This window comes from Fusarium oxysporum, chromosome V, assembly GCF_013085055.1.
Source record: "Fusarium oxysporum Fo47 chromosome V, complete sequence".
NCBI lineage: Eukaryota > Fungi > Ascomycota > Sordariomycetes > Hypocreales > Nectriaceae > Fusarium > Fusarium oxysporum.
In genome coordinates, this window is record NC_072844.1 from 1,604,815 (window position 1) to 1,630,931 (window position 26,117).

At 48.8% G+C, this 26,117-nt stretch overlaps 9 protein-coding genes across 9 annotated transcripts; 5 read left to right on the plus strand and 4 right to left on the minus strand.

Annotated features, from left to right (window-relative positions):
• Positions 1-109: 109 nt before the first annotated feature.
• FOBCDRAFT_201528 (coatomer epsilon subunit-domain-containing protein) lies at positions 110-1,155 on the plus strand (the record flags this gene model as incomplete). The annotated part of the gene is made up of 4 exons (XM_031183834.2): positions 110-503; positions 561-703; positions 751-989; positions 1,047-1,155. The coding sequence occupies 4 exons, from the start codon at positions 110-112 to the stop codon at positions 1,153-1,155; spliced, it is 885 nt and encodes a 294-aa protein (XP_031039476.2).
• A 531-nt stretch (positions 1,156-1,686) lies between these two features.
• On the minus strand, positions 1,687-2,703 carry FOBCDRAFT_182684 (multi protein bridging factor 1-domain-containing protein). Its single transcript, XM_031183835.3, has 2 exons — positions 2,350-2,703; positions 1,687-2,301 (listed from the first exon to the last, which is right to left on the minus strand). The coding sequence occupies exons 1-2, from the start codon at positions 2,503-2,505 to the stop codon at positions 1,999-2,001; spliced, it is 459 nt and encodes a 152-aa protein (XP_031039477.1). The 5' UTR covers positions 2,506-2,703; the 3' UTR covers positions 1,687-1,998.
• Positions 2,704-3,792: 1,089 nt separating this feature from the next.
• FOBCDRAFT_134031 (uncharacterized protein) lies at positions 3,793-5,328 on the plus strand (the record flags this gene model as incomplete). The annotated part of the gene is made up of 2 exons (XM_031183837.3): positions 3,793-3,987; positions 4,033-5,328. The coding sequence occupies 2 exons, from the start codon at positions 3,793-3,795 to the stop codon at positions 5,326-5,328; spliced, it is 1,491 nt and encodes a 496-aa protein (XP_031039479.3).
• Positions 5,329-6,446: 1,118 nt separating this feature from the next.
• Positions 6,447-6,972, plus strand: FOBCDRAFT_274004 (Mss4-like protein; the record flags this gene model as incomplete). Its single annotated transcript, XM_031183838.2, has 3 exons — positions 6,447-6,564; positions 6,628-6,839; positions 6,892-6,972. The coding sequence occupies 3 exons, from the start codon at positions 6,447-6,449 to the stop codon at positions 6,970-6,972; spliced, it is 411 nt and encodes a 136-aa protein (XP_031039480.1).
• Positions 6,892-8,721, minus strand: FOBCDRAFT_293072 (uncharacterized protein). Its single transcript, XM_031183839.3, has 2 exons — positions 7,989-8,721; positions 6,892-7,939 (listed from the first exon to the last, which is right to left on the minus strand). The coding sequence occupies exons 1-2, from the start codon at positions 8,560-8,562 to the stop codon at positions 7,224-7,226; spliced, it is 1,290 nt and encodes a 429-aa protein (XP_031039481.2). The 5' UTR covers positions 8,563-8,721; the 3' UTR covers positions 6,892-7,223.
• A 431-nt stretch (positions 8,722-9,152) lies between these two features.
• Positions 9,153-11,626, minus strand: FOBCDRAFT_223112 (uncharacterized protein). Its single transcript, XM_031183841.3, has one exon. The coding sequence runs from the start codon at positions 11,428-11,430 to the stop codon at positions 9,352-9,354; it is 2,079 nt and encodes a 692-aa protein (XP_031039483.2). The 5' UTR covers positions 11,431-11,626; the 3' UTR covers positions 9,153-9,351.
• Positions 11,627-11,894: 268 nt separating this feature from the next.
• FOBCDRAFT_293080 (uncharacterized protein) lies at positions 11,895-19,376 on the plus strand (the record flags this gene model as incomplete). The annotated part of the gene is made up of 9 exons (XM_059611817.1): positions 11,895-12,405; positions 12,749-14,800; positions 14,858-16,471; positions 16,524-16,662; positions 16,764-17,191; positions 17,418-17,676; positions 18,144-18,688; positions 18,738-18,770; positions 18,849-19,376. Exons 1-9 carry the CDS (start codon positions 11,989-11,991, stop codon positions 19,374-19,376), a joined length of 6,015 nt encoding a protein of 2,004 aa, XP_059464889.1. The 5' UTR covers positions 11,895-11,988.
• A 737-nt stretch (positions 19,377-20,113) lies between these two features.
• On the plus strand, positions 20,114-22,314 carry FOBCDRAFT_223119 (uncharacterized protein). Its single transcript, XM_031183847.3, has 3 exons — positions 20,114-20,613; positions 20,658-20,867; positions 20,920-22,314. The coding sequence occupies exons 1-3, from the start codon at positions 20,449-20,451 to the stop codon at positions 22,015-22,017; spliced, it is 1,473 nt and encodes a 490-aa protein (XP_031039489.2). The 5' UTR covers positions 20,114-20,448; the 3' UTR covers positions 22,018-22,314.
• A 1,079-nt stretch (positions 22,315-23,393) lies between these two features.
• Positions 23,394-25,209, minus strand: FOBCDRAFT_319401 (SUR7/PalI family-domain-containing protein). Its single transcript, XM_059612030.1, has 2 exons — positions 24,446-25,209; positions 23,394-24,393 (listed from the first exon to the last, which is right to left on the minus strand). The coding sequence occupies exons 1-2, from the start codon at positions 24,709-24,711 to the stop codon at positions 23,835-23,837; spliced, it is 825 nt and encodes a 274-aa protein (XP_059464890.1). The 5' UTR covers positions 24,712-25,209; the 3' UTR covers positions 23,394-23,834.
• Positions 25,210-26,117: the final 908 nt, after the last annotated feature.

Sequence of the window (26,117 nt, forward strand, 5' to 3'; positions counted from 1 at the left end):
GCCCCACCATTCCCTTGGGATCTTAAGCGCATCCAAGGTGTTCTCAAGGGACGTTTTCAGGGACAACAGTTATCCGCATACAAAAGACATTTCCAAAGCGTTAACCAAAATGGACCCCTACTCGACCGAAGGCGAATTAATCAACATTCACAACCATTTCCACCAGGGCCAGTATCAGGAAGTTATTGACTTTGATACCTCTTCGTTCTCCCCTGACAACGCTCTGCCCGCGCGCATTCTTGTCCTCCGAGCTCGATTGGCTCTTGGACAGGCAGAAGATGTTCTCGATGATGTGAAGGGCGATTCTCAGCCTGAGCTCCAGGCTCTGGGTGCTCTTGCTGAGTTCAAATTGGGCAAGGCCGATTCTGCAGTGCAGACGATCGAGAAGCTGGCCTCTTCAGCTGCCGACAACACAACGGTCCAGGTTATCGGAGGAACGGTTCTCCAAGCTGCTGGAAAGTCTGAAGAGGCTCTTGCTCTTCTCACTCAACATCAGGGAAGCCGTAAGATCACCCAGAGGTTGGATGATGCTTAGAATGCCGCTGACCGCTATTATTCAGTTGATGCTGTCTCTCTTATCGTCCAGATCCATCTGCAACAAAACCGAACCGACCTCGCCCTCAAAGAAGTATCTGCTGCAAGGCGATGGGCTCAAGATAGTCTCTTGGTCAACTTGGCCGAGTCGTGGGTTGGATTAAGAGTCGTAAGTGTTCTACAGGTTCGGGAAATACATTCACTGAGACGGTGCAGGGTGGTGAGAAGTACCAGCAGGCGTTCTACGTCTTTGAGGAGCTCGCCCAAGCTCCCTCGACCTCATCAATTCGAAGTCTTGTCTCGCAAGCTGTCTGCGAACTGCACCTCGGCCGAACAGAAGAAGCCCAAGCTGCTCTCGAACAGGCCCTGGAGAAGGACGCTAATAACGCCGACGCGATTGCCAATCTGCTGGTTCTCAATGTTATTTCCGGCAACCAGTCCGATGAATTTGCACAGTCAGTACCGTTGTCTGATTCCCATCTTTAAACAAGACTTATACTCATATCTACTAGGAAATTAAGGAGCGTCAAGCCTGACCATCAATTCTTGACCGACTTGGAGGAGAAGAGCGCTCTTTTTGATAAAGCTGCCACAAAGTATAGCCCCAAGGTGTCGGCATGATTTGGACTAGGCGTATCAATTGCTAAAATTAATGGCGGGCGCATTATTCATAGAGGATTGGACCCCCTTGGCAATGATTATTGAGATCTCGAACGTATTTTACCATGTTAACCAACAGCACGTCCGAGTCACGGAGAGCATCAACGGGAAGGCGAAGATCATCAAAATATATCAGGACCTTTTACTGCAAAGAATTAAACTTAACACTGGCAAGGGTATATACAACCATTTGTGTGTGGACTTATAATTCTTAACCTTCTGATCGAGGAGTGTTCCTGGATATGGGGTAAGCTATTATTACAAGATCTGGCATGGTTCCGAAGACCACTTTTGTCGAGATAGACCGTCTTTTTGTCCATTGGCTAAAGTACCGAGCCATGCGGCGAATGATCATCGAATGTTCTCAAGCTGCTGAATCTCCAAAACATATATCATCCATGATATCGTCACGAGACACTAGTAGGGATACCTACTAGTTAGGAGTCCACATTGTTAGATCCTGCTTAGTTGGTCGCACCCAGGAACAGGATGCATTGCTAAAACAGGCTGAGAATGCACAAGGGGATAATTTATTCGGGTGAGCAGGCGTGTTACCTCGCTCAAAAGTTCAGAGACTAGAGCATCCATATCATAAAAGGGCCCTTCCGTTCTTTCTATGCCGTCAATCCTAAGCCCCGTGATGAAAAGAGAACAAGTCTCATGTACCCATGTCATAAAGCATCATGACGGCCCACACGAAACTCCCGAATTTCCCAACCAAGATGTCATCATCATTCGCTAACGCTCGACTCGGCTCTGAAGCCCTCTTACAAATTCTTTTGTCTAAGCATTGGACGCAATTGCTCATTTCTTCTTGTTGGGGAACTTGGGAGCGCCAATGTCGCTGCCTCGCAACTTGACATTGAGCACTCGCTCCATGGCGCCGAGCACCTTCTGATCGGGGGCGGCAGTGCCTCGCTCGAAGTCGGCGACGATAGCCTGGGTGGTGTTGCATCGAGTAGCAAGATCCTTCTGTGTCATCTTGGGCTCAACTTGCTGACGAGCCTTGGAGATAACATCGCCAACAGTCTTGCCGATGGTGTTTGGCTTGATGATGTCGTCGGATCGATCGACTTTTGTCATACGCTGACCCTCTGGTGCAGAACCCTGCAAAATGGTTAGTGTGTGCTACAGAGAGACGATGGCTGTACGTACGGCATTGGCAGAAGAGTACTTCTTCTCGGTAGTGAGGCCGCCAGCCCGTTGGGCAGCGTTCAGAGCAGCCTTTCCTCGAACAACAGTCTCTCGCTGGGCAGCGCCGGAGCCACGGGTGCGGCTACCAATCTTGGTGGTGGTATCCCAGTCATCCATTTTGAAGATATGAAGTTTTGTCGAAAGAAGATGTGTGTTTTAGAGCGAGGTTTGACTCGATGTGACGACGTGGAAGAAGGGTTATTTGTTGAGTATGTAAGAATGGAATATAGATCAAGCTGAAGTTCTGGGCGACAAAGAATTTATGGGGATGGTGATGGAATGGGCGGAGGGGTTTAGGCTTGGACTTGGGTCACTGAGTCAATCGGCGGGGGACTATAATTGGCACCGTGCATCGGTGGCCTCTCTTTGCATGCGCCTTGTTATCCCAGCGGTAAGGCTGCCTCGGATTTGGTTACCAAGCCCTGGAGATAACAGTGCGGCCAGACTTCTGTGTGTTAATTTTCATTCGCACCGCCACTGGTGGCTCATGTGTCGCCTCTTCTCAGCCCATAGAAGGTGCTAGACTTTCTGGACGGGAACCCTTTTTTAAGCCGGGGCACGGAGACGCCTATGCCGGTGCTGATGCACAGGCAGATGGGTCCTGCCTGACTGAGTGAAAAGACTCAATGACGATGAAGCGGGACCCTGACGTGCCTGACGACCTGACGTGCTCTCGTGCTCATTCATCTTACACTATGGATAACTTGTAAATATTCTATCGTTCCTAAGATGATGACTAATGGCAGATAATCCTTGGAGCCTAGCCGCTTAGTGGCTCATGTGTCGATAAAATGTCCATCCCGTAAAGCCAACTACAGTACCTTGATGGACAGGTTTTAACCTCGGACTTTCTTAGTAGATATTTGAACAAAGACCTTCAAGGCCTGGTGCTCCAGTCCTCCTTTGTCTTTTCTCTTGTGTCACTCACCCGCGAGGCTGAGGGAATTTCATCTTCACGGCTTTTCAAACAGAGATGCATGACCGACCCCTGGCTTGCCTATGGACGGCTTATTCGAGGGCTCGCCGCTTCTATCGGCCGTCCTCGCTGCAGACTTTGTTGATGGACTCTTGAAGAGATGGTGGGACCTTTTTACCATCTTGGCTACAGCTTGGGTATATTTTGTACTTGCAAGGAGACTCGATGTTTTGCTTACCCTAGGCTTTGTCGCTTGGAAGCATGCTTCTGTGATGACCTCGTTTGTAAGCCACGTCAAATCACGGTACATCACGGATACCGCCTTTGGAATATGCGGAATATTTCTAGTTGGTTACTATGTTTCAACATGGATTGTCAATCACAGGGTCAATCCCACTGCCAGTACTGCTCCTCCGCTGTTGATTCCTGGTCGAATAACTCACCATAGGTTGTATCCCCAGAAGCATTCTTTTTCTTATCCATACCTCATGTTTGGCATCCCGATAGAGGTCTCGGATAACGCCAATGGAATCATATTTGCAAATGTTCACGGTCCATGGTCTTGGTTCACACAATTGTTCGCATTGACAGCCTTGTTTGATGTTTGTCCAGCTGATCACCTACAACGCATACGTTCCGACAATGGCTTGGGTGGAAAATTGGATGCATATCTGGAGTCTGAGGTTTGTTGCGCCATCTTACAGTCGAACTCAAACTGACAGGCGTAGGGTATTGATGCCTCGCGATATCCGTATGCCTATCTCGTGACTGCCGCACAGTTCCCAGGCTTTCGCTTTAATCCGGCAACCTTCTGGTTCCTTTACTCATCAGACAAGGTCCTTCAGGCGATCATTCTGGAGATGAACAATGTCTTCGGGGAAAGGCATCCCTATCTTGTCGCGAGAGAATTACAGAAAGAAGAAGAGCATATTCATCACATGACCCAGAACGACCAAGTACTTCAGCGCGCTCAAATAAAAACGACATGGCGAAAGAGGTTTCATGTTTCGCCTTTCAACTCGCGAAAGGGGTCATACTCGATACTTGCCAAAGATCCCCTTGGGCCTGGAATGCAAGGATTTCGAGGACTCGATATCTCTATCACCCTCTCGTCGTCAAAAGGCCAGCCGAAACTTGTTGCAAATTTGTTCTCTGATGGCGAAGCTATTGACCCCTACAGAATAAGCATTTTAGGGAGGGTTGGTTTCGTCTCCAGCTGGTTTGGTTCGGTTCTGACTATCCTTCCTCGATTCATGATGCAATCAACCATCCTCTTCTTCATGCATAATCTTCATTTCTGGTATCGACCTGAACCTCTCAAGGACAGCATAGGACGTTCAGCTAATTGGATCGAGAAAATTCTCGAACAAGTATTTCGTGAATACTTGAAGTATCTTGTCCAACGATCAACCGCCCCTGTCACTATCCTATACATGCCAGGGGGAGTTGCTGAAGCGTCCGAGGAGACATTCATCTCACACTCCACGTGCGGCCCCGGAGACTCTGCTTGCGAGATCAAGATCAAAGTGTTGACGCCGATTTTCTATTCACGCTTCGTTTACTATGCGCATGATTCTGAGGCCATCTTCTGCGAGGTGGCTGAAAGCTGTACCCTTTGGACTGACAAGCCGGAACAGATTACAAGGGTTTTTTTGAAGAAGGGTTCTCCACCTATTCATGCTTCCAATCTGCTTGATTATATGCACTTTCAGCTCATCAAAAACCTCAGACGCCGGCCTGATAAGATTGAGAGACCATTGACGTCTACCAATGGACATTCGTCCTCAGTGAAGGGCATTGATATCCGGGATTTTCGAATGTCATCAATGGACGCCTTTGTTCTTGAACAAGGAGATAAAGAACTCAAAAACGCGTACTTGAGGTCTGTGGTTCGCCTCTTTGTGGCCGATCGCATTGCTATGAGCAGCGTCGGCCTACTTGGCATGATGGAGCTCATAGGAAGAGTGGGTGTCTCATGGGTGCTGGCATTGCTCATTACGGAGACCATCCTGGGCTTCTCATGATACTCATAATTTTGACGGACAGAAGCACGGGAAGCGCCTATCTCTTATTGATAAGTCGAAGAACAGAAATTCGGGTCACAAAGCCCGTAGATTGTTCACGGGTTAATATCCTGCTTCCACCATACATCTGGGACAACCGATATTGATACGATCGAGAGACTATTTGAGAACAGGCTATAAACCAACGACGATTTGAGATTATTCGCTGACCAACCAGCACCACGAACCATAAAGCCCAGGCGTTTGGGTCTCCACCTGCCCCGCGAATCTTATCACCATTCTGATCAAGCTGTCACTGATGTGAGCTTGCTGTCTCGAATTTGAAATCAAGAGCTTCTCAAAGCTCTAGGAGCTGCTTGAGCGACAGTAGTCTGGTGCCAGAATGTCATTGCAACACCAACAATGCAATAATCATAGCTTACCCCTGCATCCATTGGGCATATTTCAAATTGTCTCAATTCCAAATACTATATGCATGAAGCCCCGCTTCATGCTTCGTCTCCATTGAGACTACTCCCTGAAGAATGACAAATATCTCTGTCAACGTCACACAGCACTTGGTAAGAGTGCCAGGGGCGCTCGATGAACTAAGGCTGACGATAGGACTCGCCAATGGGATATGGCTGCGTACCGGTAACGGTATCCCAACGGCCCGAGTATCTGGAATTGAACGATGGCTTGGACAGAATTTGAGTATTTGGAAGTGTCAGACGAAGGATGTAACGCCTCTTAATAGGCTAGCGCTCATGTCAAGCCTTGTTTCCAACACGAAGCTGTACACAAATGATCGAAACATGCAGCTCCATCTACGCCCGTCGTTTCTAGTTCGACAACGCATCCTTTAACCTGAAGATCATTCTCAACGTCATCCAATCACCGCCCCACCACCAAATTCCCAGTCCTCGTTCATCATACTGTACCGTTACTCCCAACACTCCCTATCACTGACAAGAGTTCGGTATTTCCCTTTACCCCGCTATGGCCCCTCATGGAGCTTTCGAGAGCTTCTCTGAAGATTTTAAAAGCTCTCTGTTCCCCGTTCTAGAGGTACCTTTTAGTTCAGACATCAATCCTCGACTTCGTATAACATCTTATCAACACACTCTCGAACAATCACAATGCCACTCTCTGGACACTGCCTTTGCAAAGCCGTCACCTACAAGGTCGACGACGAGCCTCTTCTGGTTGGCTACGATCACTGTGACGATTGCCAGCGCCAGAGTGGTTCTACCTACTGTACGTCCCAGCTCCACGAGCCAATGATGCTTGAATAGGTCAGACTGACATCTGTTACTTTAGCTCTCGTGGCTGTTGTCAAGAAGGACAAGCTCACAATCAGCGGTCCCGTCAAGACCTACTCTGGCAGTAAGGGCTCTTCAGGCAACATTGTCCACCGTCTCTTCTGCCCCGAGTGCGGCTCTCCCATCGCCCACGACCCCGATGCTGCTCCTGAGATCATTGCGCTCAAGGCAGGTACTCTCGATACTGAGATCAAGAAGAACCTGAAGCCTGTGAGTATAACTGGCCCATGTCGATGCTACTGGTAACTGACATTGACCGTAGGACACCGAGATCTGGACCGTCAGCAAGCTGCCCTTCTGCCAGGAGCACCTTGCTAAGCCCTTTTCCCACATGCCCGAGTAGAAACAGGACATTGGAAGGATATGACAAGTAAGAGTTAGCGAGTTGTAAAGAAAGGCTACATGCCTGCAAATAGTTCACAAAAATACAAAAATCTGGGAATCTTCACAAGTTGTAAAATAAGGATTGATGTGGTTATCACAAGATCTAATAATTCATTCTCTAGATAATCTATGTGCGATCAAATTGAGAAAATACTTTTTTATGCACCCAGAAATCATCCGACATTAAATCATGATAGTAAGTCTACACCCTCATACAAGCGCAACACACAGCACCACCATCATTACCACTGTGATAGCGGGCTTCTCATAGGCGGCTGCATCGGCCTTAGGAAATTCCTTCTGTACACGGCCGGTTTCACTGGCCTGTGCTGTGAAGCAACTCGCTGTGCCGCAATCATATCCGTCTGGACAGCATCCAGCCACAGGGCCGGCATCTCGACCACAAAGGAACCAGCCATCTGCGCAAGTTGATGAGGGTCCTGGGGCAGGTGGAGCATCGGTTGCAAGGACGACCACAGTCGCGCCGTTTGAGACGATGGTTGTCGAAGGAGCAGGGCAATCATGAACATCACAGTTTCGACCTGTTCGACAACACCCGCCGCCGTGAGTGGCGAGACAGCCGTAGAAGCCTGTGGGACAGCCTGTTTGGGTCTCTCCATCGTCGCTTGATGTGACCGAGGTGCCAGTTGGGCGATAGGGAGCGATGCCAGTGGCTGAGCCTGTGGCTGTAGGAGTCACGGTCACAGTACTGTCCTCTGTCCCAGACTCGATTTCAGTTTCAGACTCGGTTGTGGTTCCAGCTTCGGAAGTCGTCGTAGGCTCTCCAGTTGTCTCAACCTCTGTTTCCGTCTTGGTAGTAGGTTCGACTGTGGATCCCTCTGAAGTTGTTTCTTGAGAAGTTGTGAGGACTGTCGTTTGATCTTGAGTTGCGGTTCTCGTCTGTGTAGCAACAGCACTTGGGACGCCTGATTAAAGTCAATATTGGTCTACGAAGCATTGCAGGTATTCACTCACAGCCCAACCCTTGGCAAACATATCCCGGAATACAGCATCCTCCACCAAGTTCTGCAGAGCAGCTCGTAGCTCCATCAGGGCACGCTCCAACACCTCCACCACAAGACGCACCGTCGGGGCAGCACGCGATGCCTCCCGCCACTGTATTGCCAACATTCACACAATACGTTCCCTCCTGGCAGCACTTGACTTCGGAATCAATGTCAGAGCAGCTGTTCATCCCCTTAGGACAAGACGACCTCCTCTGTAGCAACGCTAGTGCCTCTGCGGCTCGGCGCAGCAGGCTCTCGTGGGACTCTTCACTGTGAGGAGCAAACGCTGGACGGTAGAAGCGCTCTGTGCCATTGAGGCTCAGAAGTTTGTCATCTTGCTCGTCAAGAAATGATATGGCGGCGGCGGCAGCTTCGCGTGGAGTAAGACCGTGTAGTGGTGCGAATGCGAGATGCTCCCGAAGGAGCTTGTCGTGCGAACCAGGGGCGACCTTCCGGATAGCTATTGGTGAACCCGATTCAGCGAGGGCCTGAGGAGGAAGTAATGTAGCGAGACACAACAGAAGAGCCGATATGGATCGCATTGCCGTATACTGAGTAAGTTGTGGAATGCTCAGGCTTAACTTGTCTTGCGTTGAACTCTCGTTGGGCTCATAGAATTTCAAGCGACAGCGGTGAACTAAATGTGTGATGGGTGCTATGAATGCTTACACCGCCACACAGTACGAGCCAAATGCCGTTACCAGACACAGGTTAAAGAATGTCAGGAAATGTCACTGGGCTATTGTTCAGGTTATAAGGTACACGTTGAACGAGACAGGGCATGATGCTGCCGATGGTGTATGACAGCGACAACTCAGCCTTTTTTAGGTGGCTTGTAAATAATTAATTGGGTGGCTGGGCGACGGTTAGGTGAAGATATGATGGGGCCACAAGATGGCTCTATAGCTACCTAGACTGACCCAAATGCGTGCTCCAGCACTCGGTTAAGTTATAGTGAGGACATAAATCCTACGAATAGGTCGTAGCGCTGAAAGTTGTACGTATCAGGCAGAGAGTTGTAGGAGAGCCGTCTGTATGTACAAGTAAAGGAGGAGTCATGATGGTGGGCGGCGTGGCGTGCAACGTCATGCAGGGTCTCACAAGCTAACCTCATGAGGTGTACTCCAGCAACTACAGTAATAATCGAGTAAGTTCTCCATAATTGCTTAGTACCTAAGTTAGATATCGTTTTCCCCATGTGTTTCATCTAGTATACATCGTTATGGTACATGATTTTCTATGCCCTCAATGCCTAACACCCAAGCGCCACCCAACCATCGTGTTATACATAAGTTATTACAATAGCGGCACTCAGGCCCAGTCCAATGTTCTTAGAACACCAAGTCGTCAGATTCATTGAGCTTTTGATCGTCAGGCTGTTTTTGCTCTGCCTCCGTAGCAGCATCGACCTCAGATTCCTCACCAGTGGTCTTTACTTCAGAAGAATTATCACTTTCAGCTTCAATGAGCTTCGCCCCAGTCTTCGTTGCTATGGTCCTGCTCTCTGCATCGTCAGAGCTGGCCACCGAATCAGCCAGTCTGGCCGTGGGCTCAACTGGCTGTGGTGCAACAGTCACAGGTTCCTTAACAAAGGAATGACACAAGAGGCCTGCCGCAACACTGACGTTCAAGCTATCCACACAGCTTCCTTGAACAAACCGAGGCACTGATAGCTCATAGTCGGCAGCAACCTTGATAGGTTTCGACAGTCCATAGCCCTCATTACCAAGAATTAGTAGACATGGATGTTCGTTTAGTGGGCTTTGTGCCTCAATCGTATCTGTTGACACGAACTTGCTCCCATGCTTTCGAACGAGCTTACGATCAGGCGGCGCCACCGCAGCGTATGATTTCCAGCCAGCTTTCTGGGAGTCTTGGATGAACTTCACAGGATCATCCACCGCGAATAATGAAACTTCCTCCACTGCACCGGCAGCGGACTTGAGAACAACCGGTGTGAGTGTGGAAGATCCCCGGTTCGTGATGCCGACAGCGTCAACGCCGAGATAGCTCGCAGTGCGGATGATACCACCTAGGTTCCCCGGGTCGACAATCTCATTGAGCAGCAAGACAAAGGGCTTGGGCATCACATCATTGGACCGTCGAATAAATGTGTCGGTGCCATTGATCGTTGCCTCTTCCTTGGTTTGGTGATCAAGGTCCACGTGAAAGCCCAGGCGACCAGGACTTTCCTCTAAGTTGCCAAGAGATTTGATGGGGATCTGGGGTAGAGGGGAGGCTTCAAGCACGAAGCCATTGTGAGGTCGCCCCATGCTCATCTTATCCATGATTCGTTGCTCTTCAGGAGGCACGATTTTTATGGGCACGTTGAGTTTCTTCGCCATTCGCGTCAAGGTAACAGTATCCGTGTTATATTTTCGGTTCTCATTGGCATGGATGTAGAGGTTATACAACTTTCGTCGGTTCTGCTCCAGTGCTGCTTTGACAACTGATCGACCGTATAGGAACTGTGAAGCAGCGGTGGTGTATTTAAGAGTCATGGCCATCATCTCCTTCTTCTTTCCACGCTTAACATCGACAGAATCATCTCCTTGGTCATTCTGTCGGTCTTGTCGAGCGTTGTCATGGCGAAAGTCGCTAGGCTGTGAACGATCGAATCTCCGCTGCGATCCGTCAAATTCACCGTTGGACGATCTACCAGAGATATTTGACTGACGATCTTGACGGTCGAACCGGCCAAAACGTTGTTGTGGATCTTCAGGGCGTCGTATTGAGCGATTGAATTGCTGATTTAACTTTTCGAACTTCTCGTTCGATGGCTCGTGTCGCTCATGTCGCTCATGTCGTGCAACATCATTATCCCCATCTCTGGACCCAAACGTGCGCTCCTTTTGAGCTTCAGGGAATGATCGCGGTCGAACAGGCTGCTTTACGTTCAAATTGTCGGCCACCTCTTTGAGATCGCCATACTTCATTCGGTGTACGAAGCTGCGATTTCCAAATTCGTTTTCAGGATCAGCGAATCGTCTCCTCCTGGTTCGGCGGCCTATGCCTAGTTCTTCTCTCTCTTCTCGTTCCTTCTTTTCCTCCTCTTTTTTCCTTAATTTCTTTTTCAGCTTCTGTTCCTGACGCCAATTTCGTGTGCCACTGGAGTCAGTGGCTCTTGCACTGAACTTTGCAAAAAAATCGTCTCGGTCTCGGTGGGGGGGCTCTTTAGGACGAGTGAGGCGCCCTCCTCCTACTTTTCGTCGACCAGTATCATGATAGGCATTGCGGGCATCGAAGCTGTCTGGGCCGTTTTGAACTCGTTCAGACCTGATCGCACCCCGGATGATGGCTGAGAGACCTTTTGCGCGAACAAAGATGGGGGCGAAACCCCTGGTAGCGGGATGAAGCCTTGCCAATGGGCTGTTTAGAGCAACAACCCTCAGTTGTGTAGGGATAAGCATTGCATAACGTGGCTATATATCGCTATACAAGAAATTTCCCTTTTCTGTTTGCGGTTGTCCTGCCTGCCGGATTGCAGGTTGTAGTCCAATTTGTTCAAAAATCCCTTCTCTAGACAAAAGTTTCAATATCGGCCCCGCTGAATTATTTTTCTGCCCTCCCCTGCTAATCGACTGGGCTTCTTAGCGGGTCCAGCTGGGGCTGGGCGGTGAGACTCGACGGGAGCGCATTATGGACCATTGCCCGGTGGGTGGCCCAGGTGTTAATTGGGCCATAACTTTAACGCGTCTGAATGCGACTGTCGCGTTTCCTGATGCCGATGAAGTGAATCTTGACCAACTCAGGGCAACAACCAAATTCTCCGTTATGAAGCTTCAGCCATGCCGCCAAACTTACCAAGTTACGATCCAGCTTGTCAAACCAAACTAAACAATTTGTATATTTAGTATTGATTCTGACGAACGACACCGTATACCCAAAGGCCCATTCACCCCGCCAGGTCTCGACCGGTTTACGAATACCTCCTTTGCGATTAATGCGACGCTCCCGGCAGCCGCCAGATGGACACCGAGAACTCTCCTTACGAGCCCCTCGAGGGCCTTGTAAACCAAGATGATAACGCTATTGGGCGCTCGCTAGAGTGGCTTCTGGCGGACCTCAATGGAAACAACGGCTCTCTGCCTGCTAACGCCGATATGGATACGGGACGGCAGCCAACGGCGCGTGGAAAGATGAACGCTCGAGATGAGGACAAGGAACAAGACATTCCCCAAATCGAGGACGATGAATCAAGCATTTTCAGACTTTCTCAGCCTAGCTACAGGTTTGAGGTTGCGATTCCGGAAATGCCTATTGAGAAGCGTAACGAGTACTCGGCCGTTCATAGCAATATCGTCGAGTTCATATTTGGGGAGCTCCCGTCAAGTCGTGGCATCATCAAGTATCATGTTGAGTTTACAGATGGGCGACAAGAGTTGGTAGGTGGACATTCTTTCATTAATTCATAAGGAGATGCCAAGCTGCTTTTTCTGCATGACCTAGAAACGCTATTATCCATATGATTGAAGACCGCTCAAGCTATTAGTCTGCAGCTTTAAAGCTCGAGTCGCAAATATAATATGCGAGCTCTTGTTTATAACATGCCTTATTCACTGCCTAGCTCGCAAACCTATTCTTCTCTATTGTGCCCCCACAGCTGCAGCTCTTCCTTCATCACGACTTTTTTCCCTTTTCATTTCTTTGCCTGCAACACACTTGCACACGCTCCCTCTCAACATCCTCTGTTTCACTTCCACCGCAAAGCACTGATTTTATCTTAAGATATCTACAGCTGAACTCGTTACCCTGGAGAACGGAAGAGTTGCATTGGCCCGATTCAGCCAAGGCCTATGGCCACACGAACTTGACGACATGTCTGCCCGCAAGCGAAAATACATCCCAGACGATGAGTGGGATTCTGGACAGGAGTCTGCTGTTTCTGACCGTATGGAGATTGATGAGGAGGGGGAGGATGATGACGAAGAGCCCGTTCGGAGAAAACGCTCGTCCCGACGCCTTCGCTCTAGGGAGAACACCAAGCAACTTTCCCGTAGTCCTGCTGTGGTGGTTGACGAAGATGATCTGGACGATCTACAGCCAGAGCCTTTAGGGGCCACCAGATCGTTGAGAACTCGACAGCCAAGACAACTGACTCGTGTGTCCTTTAAGAGCGGCATCAATAGCCAAGACCAGGACGAACTGCTCGGAGATGCCCCCCTTGTTTCGTCGGGCGAGGAAGATGACGATTTCATGCCTATGGTTGTCTCCGATCTTGCTCCCAAGAAAGGACGTCCTACTAGGTCGCGACAAAAGTCGAAGCGTCTTAACACGGCGAGTATGCGACAAAAGGCTCGATCTCAATTGCGCCAGAAGTCTCCTGACTCAGACATTGAGTTTGAAGCACCTCGACGTTCCTCCAGAGCCACAAGGAATACCCTGAACATGCGAGATGATGCCCAAATGGACGAGGATTCCTTCTATATTGCCGATGACAGGATCCCAGGCGCTCCGAAGATTATCTCAATCAGAGAAGTTTTTCAACCTCTTCCTGCCGACTCAGAATTTGCTTCGATGCACATGGATACCTGTCACACTTGCGGTGGCTCACGACAACGGGGCCAAATGATTCACTGTCAGGGCTGCACATTGTCTTACCACAAGAACTGCCTGGGCTACCGCAGTGCTCGCGAGCATATGGTTACCAAGATCGGCCAGGATGACTTCGTCATGCAGTGCAGGTTCTGTATTGGCGTCCCAAACAAAAAGGATGACAGTGCTCCCAGGCATAGCATGTGTCAGGCATGCAAATCTCCAGGTCGCAGCTGCGCTGCCTTTTCTGAAAAGAAGACATCTCGACAGGAGGAGAAGCTTCGTGAACAGAACAATGGCGTTGACCCAATCACTCAGGTTCCTCTGGACCTTCTTAACAACGCTGATGCGGTCCTCTTCCGATGTACTTCATGTCATCGAGGCTGGCACGTTGATCATCTTCCGGGCGCTAGAGGCGGAACAATCGGAACAGATCTTAAGTCCGAGCGCCTGAAGGACCATTCCATTGACTGGCAATGCAAAGAGTGTGCAAATGCTAGGCACAAGATTCATCGACTCGTGGCATGGCGTCCGACACCAACAGAGCTTGCCAAACGAGGCCCTCGACCAATGTATGCTGAGGTTCGAGAGGACGATAAGGAATATCTGATCAAGTGGGAAAGTCGATCTTATGCTCACTGTGACTGGAAGCCGGGTGCATGGGTGTACGGTGTAGCAGCGTCCACGATGCGTACTTCCTTCGGCAAAAGAGACCTCGAGCAGGATTTGATGAAACTCAGTGAGCAAGAGGCTATTCCGGATGAGTTTCTTATGCCGGACATAGTTCTCAACACCAGATTGGGCCCATCGGTTCCAAGACCAAAGACAAAAAAAGACGAGTTGGAGAACTTGGCCAACGTCAGCAAAATCTTTGTCAAGTTTCAAGGCCTTGGTTACGACGACGTTGTGTGGGACACGCCGCCATCAGAGGATGCAGGCGATATTTATGCCTCCTTTGTGGAGGCTTACTACGAGTATGTTGAGGGCAAATACTTCAAGAGTGAATCTCAGCACAAGATCAGAGAACGAGTCAAGGCTTACAAAGCCGAGCCGTTCGAGGAGATCAGCGAACAACCTGCTGGCCTCAAACGTGGAAAGCTCATGGGATACCAAATCGAAGGAGTCAATTGGTTGTTGGGGAACTACCACTCAGGTCGCAGTGTGGTTCTTGCAGATGAGATGGGCTTAGGAAAGACTGTCCAGGTTGTAGGTCTTGTGACTTCATTAGTCCAAGACAGCCCTAAGGTAAGGCACCGGCGTCTAAGAAGCCGACGGCAAGTATACTGACATAACAATCAATAGTGCTGGCCTTTTCTTGTCGTTGTTCCGAATGCTACATGTCCGAATTGGCGCCGTGAGTTCAAACAGTGGGTGCCAGAGCTCCGAGTGGTTGCTTATCATGGCGGAAAAGAACCACAGGCACTTGCTTACAAGTACGAGCTGTTCCCCAACGGATCTACTGACATGAAGGCACACGTTGTGATCATGTCCTATGATTCAGCACAGGACCCCGCGACAAAGGCTCTCTTCAAGTCTATCAATTGGGCAGGGCTTGTGGTTGACGAGGGCCAGCGCTTAAAGAACGACCAGAACCTTTTGTATGGTGCTCTTCGCTCAATGCAAATTCCTTTTCGACTTCTACTTACTGGCACACCACTCCAGAACAACAAGAGGGAGCTGTTCAATCTTTTACAGTTCATTGATGAGAAGCAGAGTGCCGAAGAACTGGACGCAGAGTATGCGGTTCTTGATAAGGAGACGCTACCCAAGTTGCACAACAAGATTCGACCATACTTCCTCCGCCGAACCAAAGCAGGTGTTCTCAAATTTTTGCCTCCCATGACACAAATCATTCTGCCGGTCACAATGACTGTGATTCAAGAGAAGCTTTCGAAGAGTATCATGGCCAAAAATCCCGAGCTCATCAAGGCCATGTTCTCTAACAGCAAGATGAACAAGAAGGAACGTGGATCTCTCAACAACATTTTAATGCAGCTGCGGAAATGCCTCTGCCACCCTTTCATGTACTCCGAAGCTATTGAGGAGCGTCACCATGATCCCACAGTAATTCAACGCAACCTGGTTGAGGCATCGGCCAAGCTCCTACTTCTCCGAGTCATGCTTCCAAAACTCCAGGAAAAGGGGCATCGCGTGTTGATCTTCAGCCAGTTTTTACAGCAATTAGATATTATTGAGGATTTTCTCAATGGCCTAGGCTACGATTTTCGCCGTCTCGATGGCAGTATCAGTAGTCTAGAAAAACAACGCCGCATTGATGCCTTCAACGCCCCTGACTCGCCCATCTTTGCGTTTCTGCTTTCGACAAGAGCTGGTGGTGTTGGTATCAATCTCGCCACTGCGGATACAGTCATCATCCTCGATCCTGATTTTAACCCACACCAGGATGTCCAGGCATTGTCCCGTGCTCATCGTATTGGACAGAAGAAGAAGGTCCTTTGTTTCCAGCTTATGACTGTAGACTCGGTCGAAGAAAGAATTATGCAAATCGGTAAGAAGAAGATGGCCTTGGATCATGCTCTGATCGAAAGTATGGACGACGACGAACTTGCCGGTGATGATCTGGAGTCAATATTGAAACACGGCGCCCAAGCCTTGTTTAACGATGACTATGAAAAGAAGTCTATCCACTATGATTCTGCTGCTGTTGATGCACTTCTAGATCGAACAGACGACACAGAAAGCAAACCTGATGATGGGGCATCGTTCTCTTACGCCAAGGTATGGTCCAACGATAAGTCCGGCTTCGACGCTGGACTTGCTACCGAAGAGACGGCTGAGCCAGAAGCTATCAACTCAAGCGTCTGGGATCGTATCCTGGCTCAACGTGAGGTAGAAGCACAGCGTCAAGCTGAAGTAAATCGGGAGGTTCTCGGTCGCGGTGGTCGACGTCGACAGGTAGGCTATTGGTTTGTAAACTTCTAGATATCAGCAGCTGACCACCCCACAGGCTATTAACTACAAGACGGGCGCCCTAGATAACCGTATCCCTGGCGATGCTGAAGCTGAGCCGTCAGACTCCTCTGATGACTTTGCTGGCGGTGACTCTGGAGAAGAGTCTGAGGAGGAAGATCCGTCACTGGCAAAAGGTAAACGCCAAAAGATTCCATCTGTTAAACAAACAACCCCGCCCACGACACCAATGAAAAATGCAAGCCGCAAAAGTAAAATTAACAAGACTACAACACAGACGCCGAAGCAGACCTCCAAAACCTCCAAGCATCGAACGCCCGTAACGCCAGACCGCAGCAAGTCATTGGCGAACAGCAAAAAGCCAGTCGCAGGAGCCGGCAAGAAACACCAAGCAACCACACCAAACAGCAAAAGCAGCAGCCAACGTGGCAAATCAGGAACACCCAAAACCCCATGCAAAACTCCTACCGTCAAGGGAGTGGCCCAGTAAATACCGGAATGCCCATTGACTTCACACGATATATCAAGGGGAATTACCTCTACCAGGGCAAATCTACAGACCCTGTACCACCTGAGCGGGTGATTCCCACCCAACCCCATGCTCCTAATAACCAAATAGTTGATTACAGAAACATTCGCCTCCGCTCAGAAGCCGAAGTTAGAGTAGCCCTTGATTGGGTCCAACGTTCGGAACCTGAGACTGAGGTCAGGAAACAATACAAGGCGGTTCTGCTAAGCCGTCTAAGGTCGTTTACCGCTAAGGACGGGACGCAGTACAAATGATGTTACTTTGGACATAAAGAAAACGTGGTTGCTCAGCGCAAGCAGCCGCGCTGATACAATAATTCCCCCACATTTGGTGTGAATTAAAGGTGGACAACAAGTCCTTTGCTTTGCTAGACATTTTGATTTATGCTTATTTGCATGCCAGGCGGCATCATGCACGCGGAGCTGGGTACCCAGTGAAGGAGGACGGCAAGCTGACAAGCAAGCAACCTTGGAAGCTGGCGACATGACCAACGTCCTCAGTATAGGGAGGCAAAATGATAGACAGCATAGCACAGACGAAGGACCTTGGAATGAAAACTTTCATGAATGCACACATGTGCCTTGTTCCTCATTTGATATTTTAGGTCAAGTGTTTGAAGGTAAGTGCCGGCAAACTGTCGCTGCAGGTAACCGCAGTCGTAGTATGTGTTTTGTAGAGTACGCCTCAATGTCAAGCAAACATGCCATAGTGATGACCGTATTCTCAAGTATAAGATAAGGCCAAGCCTCATAAACCGCCCACCTAGAATTGAGCACTTATCCCCATCCTCTTGTCTATACCGTGTCCTCAACCTGGTAGACTTCCATACCGTATTGTTAAACATAGACGCTGTCTTCCGTTTGCTGTTTGCCAGCCCATGTCTCGAAGTTACAACCCGTCTTCCGTTACCCGTTTCCCAGTTCCTAACCGTTTGATAGGCCGTGCGTCGATGCCCCTGAGACCAAGACTTCTTATAGTCATCGGATGCTTCACTTCTTGAATCGTCCAGGAAAAGACTGTCTCTACCAATACCAACCCTGACTTAGTTCATCCCCGGGTGAAGAATTAGTCTCCTTCGCCTTCTCATCAAATCAAAAATAACCCTTCTCTTCAATACATTATCAAAAGGCCTCGTGTTTATCGCTGGGCTTAAACTTCATCCCAACACCATCTCAGCTCTCAAGATTATGAATCGACCAAGTTCTATGGATCTTTCTCAACCTTCCTCCAACAACCACTCTCATGTGGTTGGAGGTAACGGTTATCCCGTTCAAGTGTCTTATGGAGGCTGGCAGCAGAACACTCAAGTCTCCCAGCTTTCTGCCTCACGAGGCATGACATCTGGCAACTGGAGAGGTTCTCGGCCATCTGCAAACCCCATAAACAGCACCGTCCCCGGTACTAAGCACTCGCTTATGAGTTCTCCAACTCATCCCTCTCCTTCCAACAGCGACAGCGGGCCTGTGAGCATCTCTGATTGCCTCAACGGTTATGCGTACTGTGTGAAGCGACCTGACGGGCTGTACACAAGACTGATTCCGGCAGACATGGTCCCAACCCTCATCGAGCTGCCTGCTACCCAGACAAGCGCCCAAGGAATGGTACTACTTCCGGACTTGCACATGCAGCCACCGCAAGGGGTTCCTGGGATGAATCAGCCTGTCACATTCAAGGTACGTGAATTAAACATGGCACACACAGTAAACGATGCTGAGTGTATAGGCTCCAAGTGGCCCAGCATCTGATATCCTCCAGGTAATCAGCCTCTGGCAGTATTTCGTTATCTCCCTTGTGCTTGTGCTTTCCTGGTGCAAGACTAACGTCGTTTTATAGACCAGGATTGATCGTATTGTTGCAACATCACCCACTCAGCAACGCAGAACCAAGATCTATTGTGACAAATGGATCCACGACGGCACTTGCGCCTTTACTCAGCAGGGCTGCAAATACAAACACGAGATGCCCTTCGACAAGGCTACGCAGCAATCTCTGGGCCTGTTTCATGGGTTCCCCAAGTGGTGGCGAGACCACCAGGAAGAGCTTCAGAAGCACCGCAATCGAGACTTGCCGGCCAGTAGCAACCAAGCCATCCTTCAGCCTGGCTGGCGAGATGATGGCAACGAGGATGTCCCTCGGACCGCGACAGTCCTGTCTCCCATTGGCCCGGAGAGAAATAAGAAATCAAGCAAGGGAAATCGCCTCTCTCAGACTCGCGAGGGGATGTCTACTGCTCCGGCATCCGAGAAGCGCTCACTAACAGGGTCAGAGACTGAATGGTTCATGGCTTCGCCAGCAATCCAGGGCTGGAACGGATCTTCGCCTCGCCGCTCTTCCGTCTCAGCTGGTCATTATATTCGCTAGTAACTGTGTGTTGGGCAAACTAACTACCTATACGAAAACAAAAAAGGAACACGCCGATTAGACTTTCGACAAGATCCAATGTATTAGAATGACAAGCAATGGGAATGACTCCTTTGTTTTTATGTACCTGCTGGAAACTTGTTGATGTACATGGCTCATTCCCCAAAGCTGTTCGATTGATGTGTTGTCCAGCAACTTAGATATTACTCTCTTTTCTGTTTGATCATTTCATACTAGATACGAACCCAATCTCCAATATAATCTCCGAAAGGCAATCTCTGGGACGCTGCGTTGCGGCTTGCTTCGTAGATAGCTGAATGATCTCTGGTTCCTTTTTTTTTTTTTTGTCATTAGCCAACCATGTTTCTTGAGAAATCACTCCGATGGGGTGACATAGACTTTAGCGAGCTGACCATGCGATTCAGGTCTCAGGCAGGATGTAGGTGAGACGTAAGTTAGATACGTACCTATTGTTACGCTTAAGTTAAAGTTGTGCCTAGCCACGCGATGCTAGTGCTTGTACGATGTCAGGTCTAGTACAGGAGTTTTGCGCAAGTGGGCCAGAACAGCATGTAGGAGGCACATAAGCGACGTCTAGACCAAGCTCTATTCCTGTAAAGGTCCCGTCGATTTTCATGCTTGTCTGGCGAACAAAATTTTGAAAAACAGACTGTAAGACAAATAAATGAAGCCATCCCCAACCCACCACCTACTAGTCTAGAGTAAACCTTTGGTGGTGGAGGGGCAGCTCCTTATCGAGATCCGCTTGACGATAAGCTCCTTCGGCTAATTCCCGGACCTACAACGTCACCACCCCTCCAATGCTAGAGCTGTGCTCATGAGTGTTGCCTGTGAGCTTGGAGAGCAACAACAAACTTCATATCATCTGATTCTTCGTACCTCAATACGGACCGGGAGCTTACAATACAAGTTTCTTCGTCATCACTTTGAGTTTTTGACGAGCATGATAGGGAGATGATCAGTGTAACAGTTTCATCAACTCAAACTCCACACTTCACATAACCAGCCACTACATTGAGAATCAGCCTGAGTATTCAGAGCCCAGCTGATAATGGACACCGTTGCGGCCGTTTTAGCTGCCTTCACGCCAACTCAGGCCGCCGCTCATTCCGTCAAGAAGTATGATACTGCTATTCGGGACCATGTCGCAGCTGTGACGTCGCTGTTTGCGAACCAACGGGAAGTCATCAGTGCCAATGCTAGCCAGATCCTACAAGTAAATCTCACAGTATCTTTGTTAATTCTAGCTAACGCTCCCAGAACATTGACCCCTCGATCGACTCTATCACATTTCAAGCCATCCTCCTTCTCTCACTACAAACATTGAACCCCGCACCTGGTAGCGAACGAAGCACACTCTTAGACGAGATCCTCCGATTTCTTCTCAACTTCAACCCTCTCCAGATACGATATGTGGGCTCTGAATTCCGAAGGCTTCTTGAATACATCGCAGCAGGCACGCTGTTTACTGTACGCGCCACCCCTCCATGACATCGCAAGGCGCTAACTATCCTGCAACTAGACAAGTGTTACTGTAGAGGCTTTGGCTGCTGCTATACTGCGACTCGATCCCACAGGAAGCATGTTCACATCTACCCATCTTACAATGATCAAGATCGCTTATTCAACATCCTGGATTGGGCCCGCTCTTAAGGTTCTCGATTGCGATCTTACGTTCTACCCTGGCATGGCGGGCCAGAAGGACGCCAAACTCTTGTGTGATAGTAGTCTGCATCCCGCTTCATTCATTTCAGTTGACACAGGTCTTACTGGGGATGTGAAGAGCTCCGCCGTCTTGGAGTATAATCACCTTGCGGCGCAATGCTACATGTCACGACGAGACTGGACCAAAGCCTACCGAGCTCTCGAGCGCGTCATTACACACCCATCAAAAGACAAAGGCGTCAGCAAGGTCATGGATGAAGCGTACAAGAGGTGGTTGCTGGTCGGGCTACTTAAGGATGGAAAAGAGCCAAGTATTCCAGCATACACTGCCACGATAGCCAAGAATACCTTTTCCACACTAGGAACGCCATATAAGAATATCACCACTCAGTTCACAACCACAAATGCAGCGCAGCTCAAAGCGGACATCGAGGCCAACCGGCAGGTCTGGGAGGAAGACGGTACCTCATCGTTGATTGCAGAGGTAGTGGCGGCGTACCCAAAGTGGCAAATCATCAACCTCCGCGACATTTATGCACGGGTGTCCATTTCCCAAGTGCGTCTCTCGACACTCAGTGCCGAGACAGGCGAAATCCTCGCAGACGACGATGCTACCACACGCTTAGTTCGAGATATGATTGATTCCGGTCTACTAAAAGGCGAGCTACAGCCGGGCAACAATGGCGGGGAACTCTATCTGCACTTCCACGACGATAATGAGGCGATGACAGAGGCAAAGTTTGCCCAGCAGATTGCCCAGCGTTACCATAACATCGAAAGTCTTGGTAACCAGTACAAGGCAGCCAACGAACGGCTGGGCAATAGCAAGGAGTACGTGAAACACTCTGTTAGGGAGCAGAAGCGGGCAGATAAGGACCCTGCAGATCCTGGAGTGGGCTTCGATTCTCTAATAGAGGATGAGGACCTTATGACCGGCATCACACCAACTGCCTAATTCGATCGTTCAGAAACAGGCATGTTAACACGGCCATAACCTATGGTCACGAGTATGAGCTTATTATTCTGACAAGCAGCCATAGTTCATCGTCTCGTCACTGGACGCGACATATTCATTGGTAGTTGGGCAACAATGCTGCTCGCAAGGGTTACGGTAGATGAAGACGCGGCGTATTACTTTAGATTCATTAGATAGTTAATCAAAGGATGACTGGCTGTGGTCAAACACCAGTTGATGAGGGTCTCCTACCCCCCGATTTCGTCTTCTGCCCCTGATTATCTCTTCCTCCTTTTGTTCGAATTTCTCAAATTTGAGGGGCATGTCTTGAGCTCAATTTACCATTTGTCACTATTGCTCTAATGCCTGGTTCTATTCCTCTTCCATAACTCTGTATTCATGTTTCTTTCTGCGTATCCTGGGCCTATCATGGAGTGTAGGACAAGTGATAAGTATGCCTTCTCTATAATACCACTTCTGGTTGGCCAATTCTCTTATTGATCTCGAGAGTCGTTTCTTCAATATTCCTAGTTATCTTGTCACCCCATGTGCCCTCGCTAGGATGATGGTAGTGGCCGTAATGCATCATCTTGTGCATGGTAAGCTCTTGGTTGTCCTGGAGCTTCAATTTGTCATTGCCTGCCAGTCTTGTACAGAATCATAGGCTCAGGTCGTGCATCCCTCCTATGTCCCTTCATTGACCGTTCTTGCAATGGTTTGAATGACGTCTTTCGTTCTCATTTTGTGCGCAGTGCCTCGAGAGTGCTTCTCCAATAGTCGCCTCTCGCCCCAGTATCTTCTCTGCCAAAGAATCGGGTTCTTGAACAAGTTTGATCTTGTGGGTGTGAATTTCTCTACGAAAGTGGGCAAGAAGTATTCTGAAGTGAATGCCATCGGCACCCCTTTCAAGGATGTCGATAATAGTTCGAGCTTTGAGCATGTCGTATAGTGCTGCTTAGACCGCGTATGACAAGATCACGACCATCAAGACTGAAATATTGGCCAACGGCGTGACAGTCACAATAGACTTTCTTCTGGTTTTGTGAGGCTAGTGGTGATTCTTGCATGAGTAAGTGTGCTAGCAGAACACACAAGAAGTAAAGAACTGTTCTTTCAATGATCGTATCATTAATTCATTATCAGGTGCACGAGACATGATCTTGTGTTTGTCAATCTTTGTGCTGAAATATAATCATCATGATGACTTGAAATCTCGTGGCATGTTAGGTGACGTACAAAGTTCATGAGTTGTTTGCCAGGTTGTAGGAGGTTGAGTGTCTCGGGCTCAAGATAGTGTCAGCAGTTCTCTGAGGCACTCTAATGAGACCATCAAGTATTTAAATGGAGATCCTCACATGATAAAAGGCTCAGTTGGATCCAGAAACGATTATTATGATGCTAAGTTTTCTTCAATATATATTCTATTATTTGAACCTCAGCGCCGTGGAAGAATGTCGTCTGCGAGGGAAACAGCCCAACACAGTCATTTTGGAAGGCCTATCCCCTGACCTTGCTCGCCCGTCTATACCGTGAAATCCTATGTACTATGCATCCCTTGTACTCAAGTCGAAAAACACCTAAATTGAGTATGCTTTATGGAATTGTTCCCTGCTCTGTGTAATGCAATGAACCAAACAGTCTAAATAAGCGCGCAATCCTGTTTATCGCGCAGGCTTTTGATTTCATGTCTTGGGTCCCAGAACTTCAAGGTGTCTCGTTTCTCGACCATCTTGGAATTCTGGGCCGAAGGTGTTCTTTCCATACCAAATTTGTTCATCAGCAGGGCCTCGAAGTTGAAGTTAGATCCACATAGCGTCCTATGACGAATGTGATGAAGACCTATGCCCTCTTCGATGACGAAGGTTTGGATGCGCTGCCCTCATCTCTTCTTGGGGACTCTGCGGCTTATCCCTATTAGGTCTACAACAGCAACCCATGGCAGCATGTAGCAGGAATGCCACATCGGTGAAAATAGCAGCCAACCACATGAAGACAAACATCTTGATGCCAATGTTTGCCTTGATATTGAGTTGATCCTGCGCCGTGAGTGCGACCTTAGCAGCAACACTTATGACAGTTGCAATGATAGCTGCGAGCGAAATAAGAATCGCTGTACAGAACGCAAGAACTGTTATAACCAAACTCCACCAACGGGTGCGAATAACGAGGAGGCTTAGCGGAATAAGGACAAAGTCGATGCATATGCCGGCCATGAAACATCCATACATGATTCTAGAGCCTATCTTGAGCAAGTTGAGGACGGTGACGGCCTCAGCAGGGAGTGCAATCTGGGCTCCGGCGAGTAGTTCGCTGACAAGAATCTCGACAGGGTTGAACCAGTACCACTGTTTAGGGTTAGAGCAGTAGGTAACGCCCCTGAGTTGTGTTGTTAGCTATCGTATGCTACATGAGATACTTGGAAACATACTCATCATTGTAACCTTCGCAAAAGTTCCATAGTCCAACCTGGTAGAAATCATGCAGACCTAAACTCCGAGCGACAGAATTAAGCAGTTTCGAATTATCGACCGAGATTGGTATAACTTGAGAAACGTCAAGCTTAAAGAAGTATATGTCGTTCAATGTCGAATTGATATGGGTATTACCGATTATGACGAGAATCAAGAAGGGTATCGACAGAAAGTATAGCGTGCTAGCAGCGAAGGCTGTGTTTCGCCTATGCACGTTCGCCATCGTACCTGGGCACTGCGGTATCGGAGTGAGCTACCAAAGGGCTCTTTCGTTTGTTGGTGATGCCTTCTAATTGCGTGCTGTGCTGCAAAATACCAGTGATGAAACAAATAATGATCAGAACAAAAAAGACGAAAGGAAAGGATAGTCGCGGAGTGGTGTGCGGTTGAATGTCAGCACGATCCACAAACAGAACATAAGAAACAAAGGGGATTACGAAAGGCTTCGCAATCCGGAGAACAAAAGAAAGGTAGCGACAGGATAATGAAGAAGGTGCAGTAGAGAAATGCGTTGCGAAGTGGGCCAGCCAAATGATCAACGCCAGCTGTAAGGTACTTGGAGGAGCGAGCAAGGAGCGACCGCTTTCACAGAGATAGTGGAGCAATCGTCATGATGAAGGGAAAATCCCAATTCCAAGGATCTTGCCAGACGACATGGATCCATGCAATCCATGATCGAAGAGGCGCCAAAAGGGTCGTGGGCCCTTCCGAAACCTTGACCTAAAAGGGATAGACGACCTCCATCAGTGGAGAGCTTATGTGCTCTTGGTGGAATGTCCCCTGCAATACAGCCCCCCTGGGGAGCGACAATGCAGCGGCAAAGGGAAGGCTTATGGGGTCCGTGGGTAAGGGGCATCAGAACCTGGGAAAGCTGAGCGAATAGATCTCTATCTGCCTATTGAAGCTGGATGAAGAACCTGGACAGCCGCCCGTATTATGATACACACAGTTGGTAAAGGCCTAAGTATAGTACATATTGAGTAGCAGGTCAAAAAGAATGGAAACATTTCGAATAGGCGCCTAAGAAAACTTCTTGGATTTACGACTTGCAAGAAAAACATGAGGTGCCATGCCACTATCATAGGTTATTGGTGCTTGGCTTTCGCTTTTGTTTTCTGGTATCCAATCCAATCCATTTCTACTCTAGCCCCAAACTACCGAGCCTCAGGTGAAGAAAAGGAAGTGATGTGCCGCGTTACCGGCTGGGTCTTAGCTGCGGCCCAATATGATGACGCGTTTCACACCATCCAGCAAAATTTCGTGAACAACAAGCGCTGTGGTAACGATTACGCTCGGATTTTCGGGTATTTGACACTCTCTTAGCGCTACGGAAACAGTCAGAAACTCAGCATGACTTCTGCGTCTATTTTTGCGGCTCAACATTGGCCAATTGACACTGTCAATTCCTGCCGTTATTACCGCTAAGAGAGTGAGGACTAACTGTTTATTCATAGACACATGTCATTATGTCACAGCGGGTGAGGCCGCATCATCAAATAAAGCACTAACAACCTACTAACCTAAGCCAATTTGTTCAGTATTTTTTAATTTTTTTGCTCTCATGCCAAGTCGCGACAAAGCAACTATCACACAGTCGTTCTCCTTTTTCCTTGGGCCCTTCATTTTCAT

Coding starts and splice junctions, on each gene's coding strand:
- FOBCDRAFT_293072 (XM_031183839.3), bottom strand. CDS start 8,562: ATGCGATCCATATCGGCTCTTCTGTTGTGTCTCGCTACATTACTTCCT. Junction 7,940..7,988: donor TGTTTGCCAAGGGTTGGGCT/GTGAGTGAATAC, acceptor GACTTTAATCAG/GCGTCCCAAGTGCTGTTGCT.
- FOBCDRAFT_319401 (XM_059612030.1), bottom strand. CDS start 24,711: ATGGCGAACGTGCATAGGCGAAACACAGCCTTCGCTGCTAGCACGCTA. Junction 24,394..24,445: donor TGCGAAGGTTACAATGATGA/GTATGTTTCCAA, acceptor AACACAACTCAG/GGGCGTTACCTACTGCTCTA.
- FOBCDRAFT_223112 (XM_031183841.3), bottom strand. CDS start 11,430: ATGCTTATCCCTACACAACTGAGGGTTGTTGCTCTAAACAGCCCATTG.
- FOBCDRAFT_182684 (XM_031183835.3), bottom strand. CDS start 2,505: ATGGATGACTGGGATACCACCACCAAGATTGGTAGCCGCACCCGTGGC. Junction 2,302..2,349: donor AGTACTCTTCTGCCAATGCC/GTACGTACAGCC, acceptor ACCATTTTGCAG/GGTTCTGCACCAGAGGGTCA.
- FOBCDRAFT_223119 (XM_031183847.3), top strand. CDS start 20,449: ATGGACACCGTTGCGGCCGTTTTAGCTGCCTTCACGCCAACTCAGGCC. Junction 20,614..20,657: donor ATGCTAGCCAGATCCTACAA/GTAAATCTCACA, acceptor TAACGCTCCCAG/AACATTGACCCCTCGATCGA. Junction 20,868..20,919: donor CAGCAGGCACGCTGTTTACT/GTACGCGCCACC, acceptor TCCTGCAACTAG/ACAAGTGTTACTGTAGAGGC.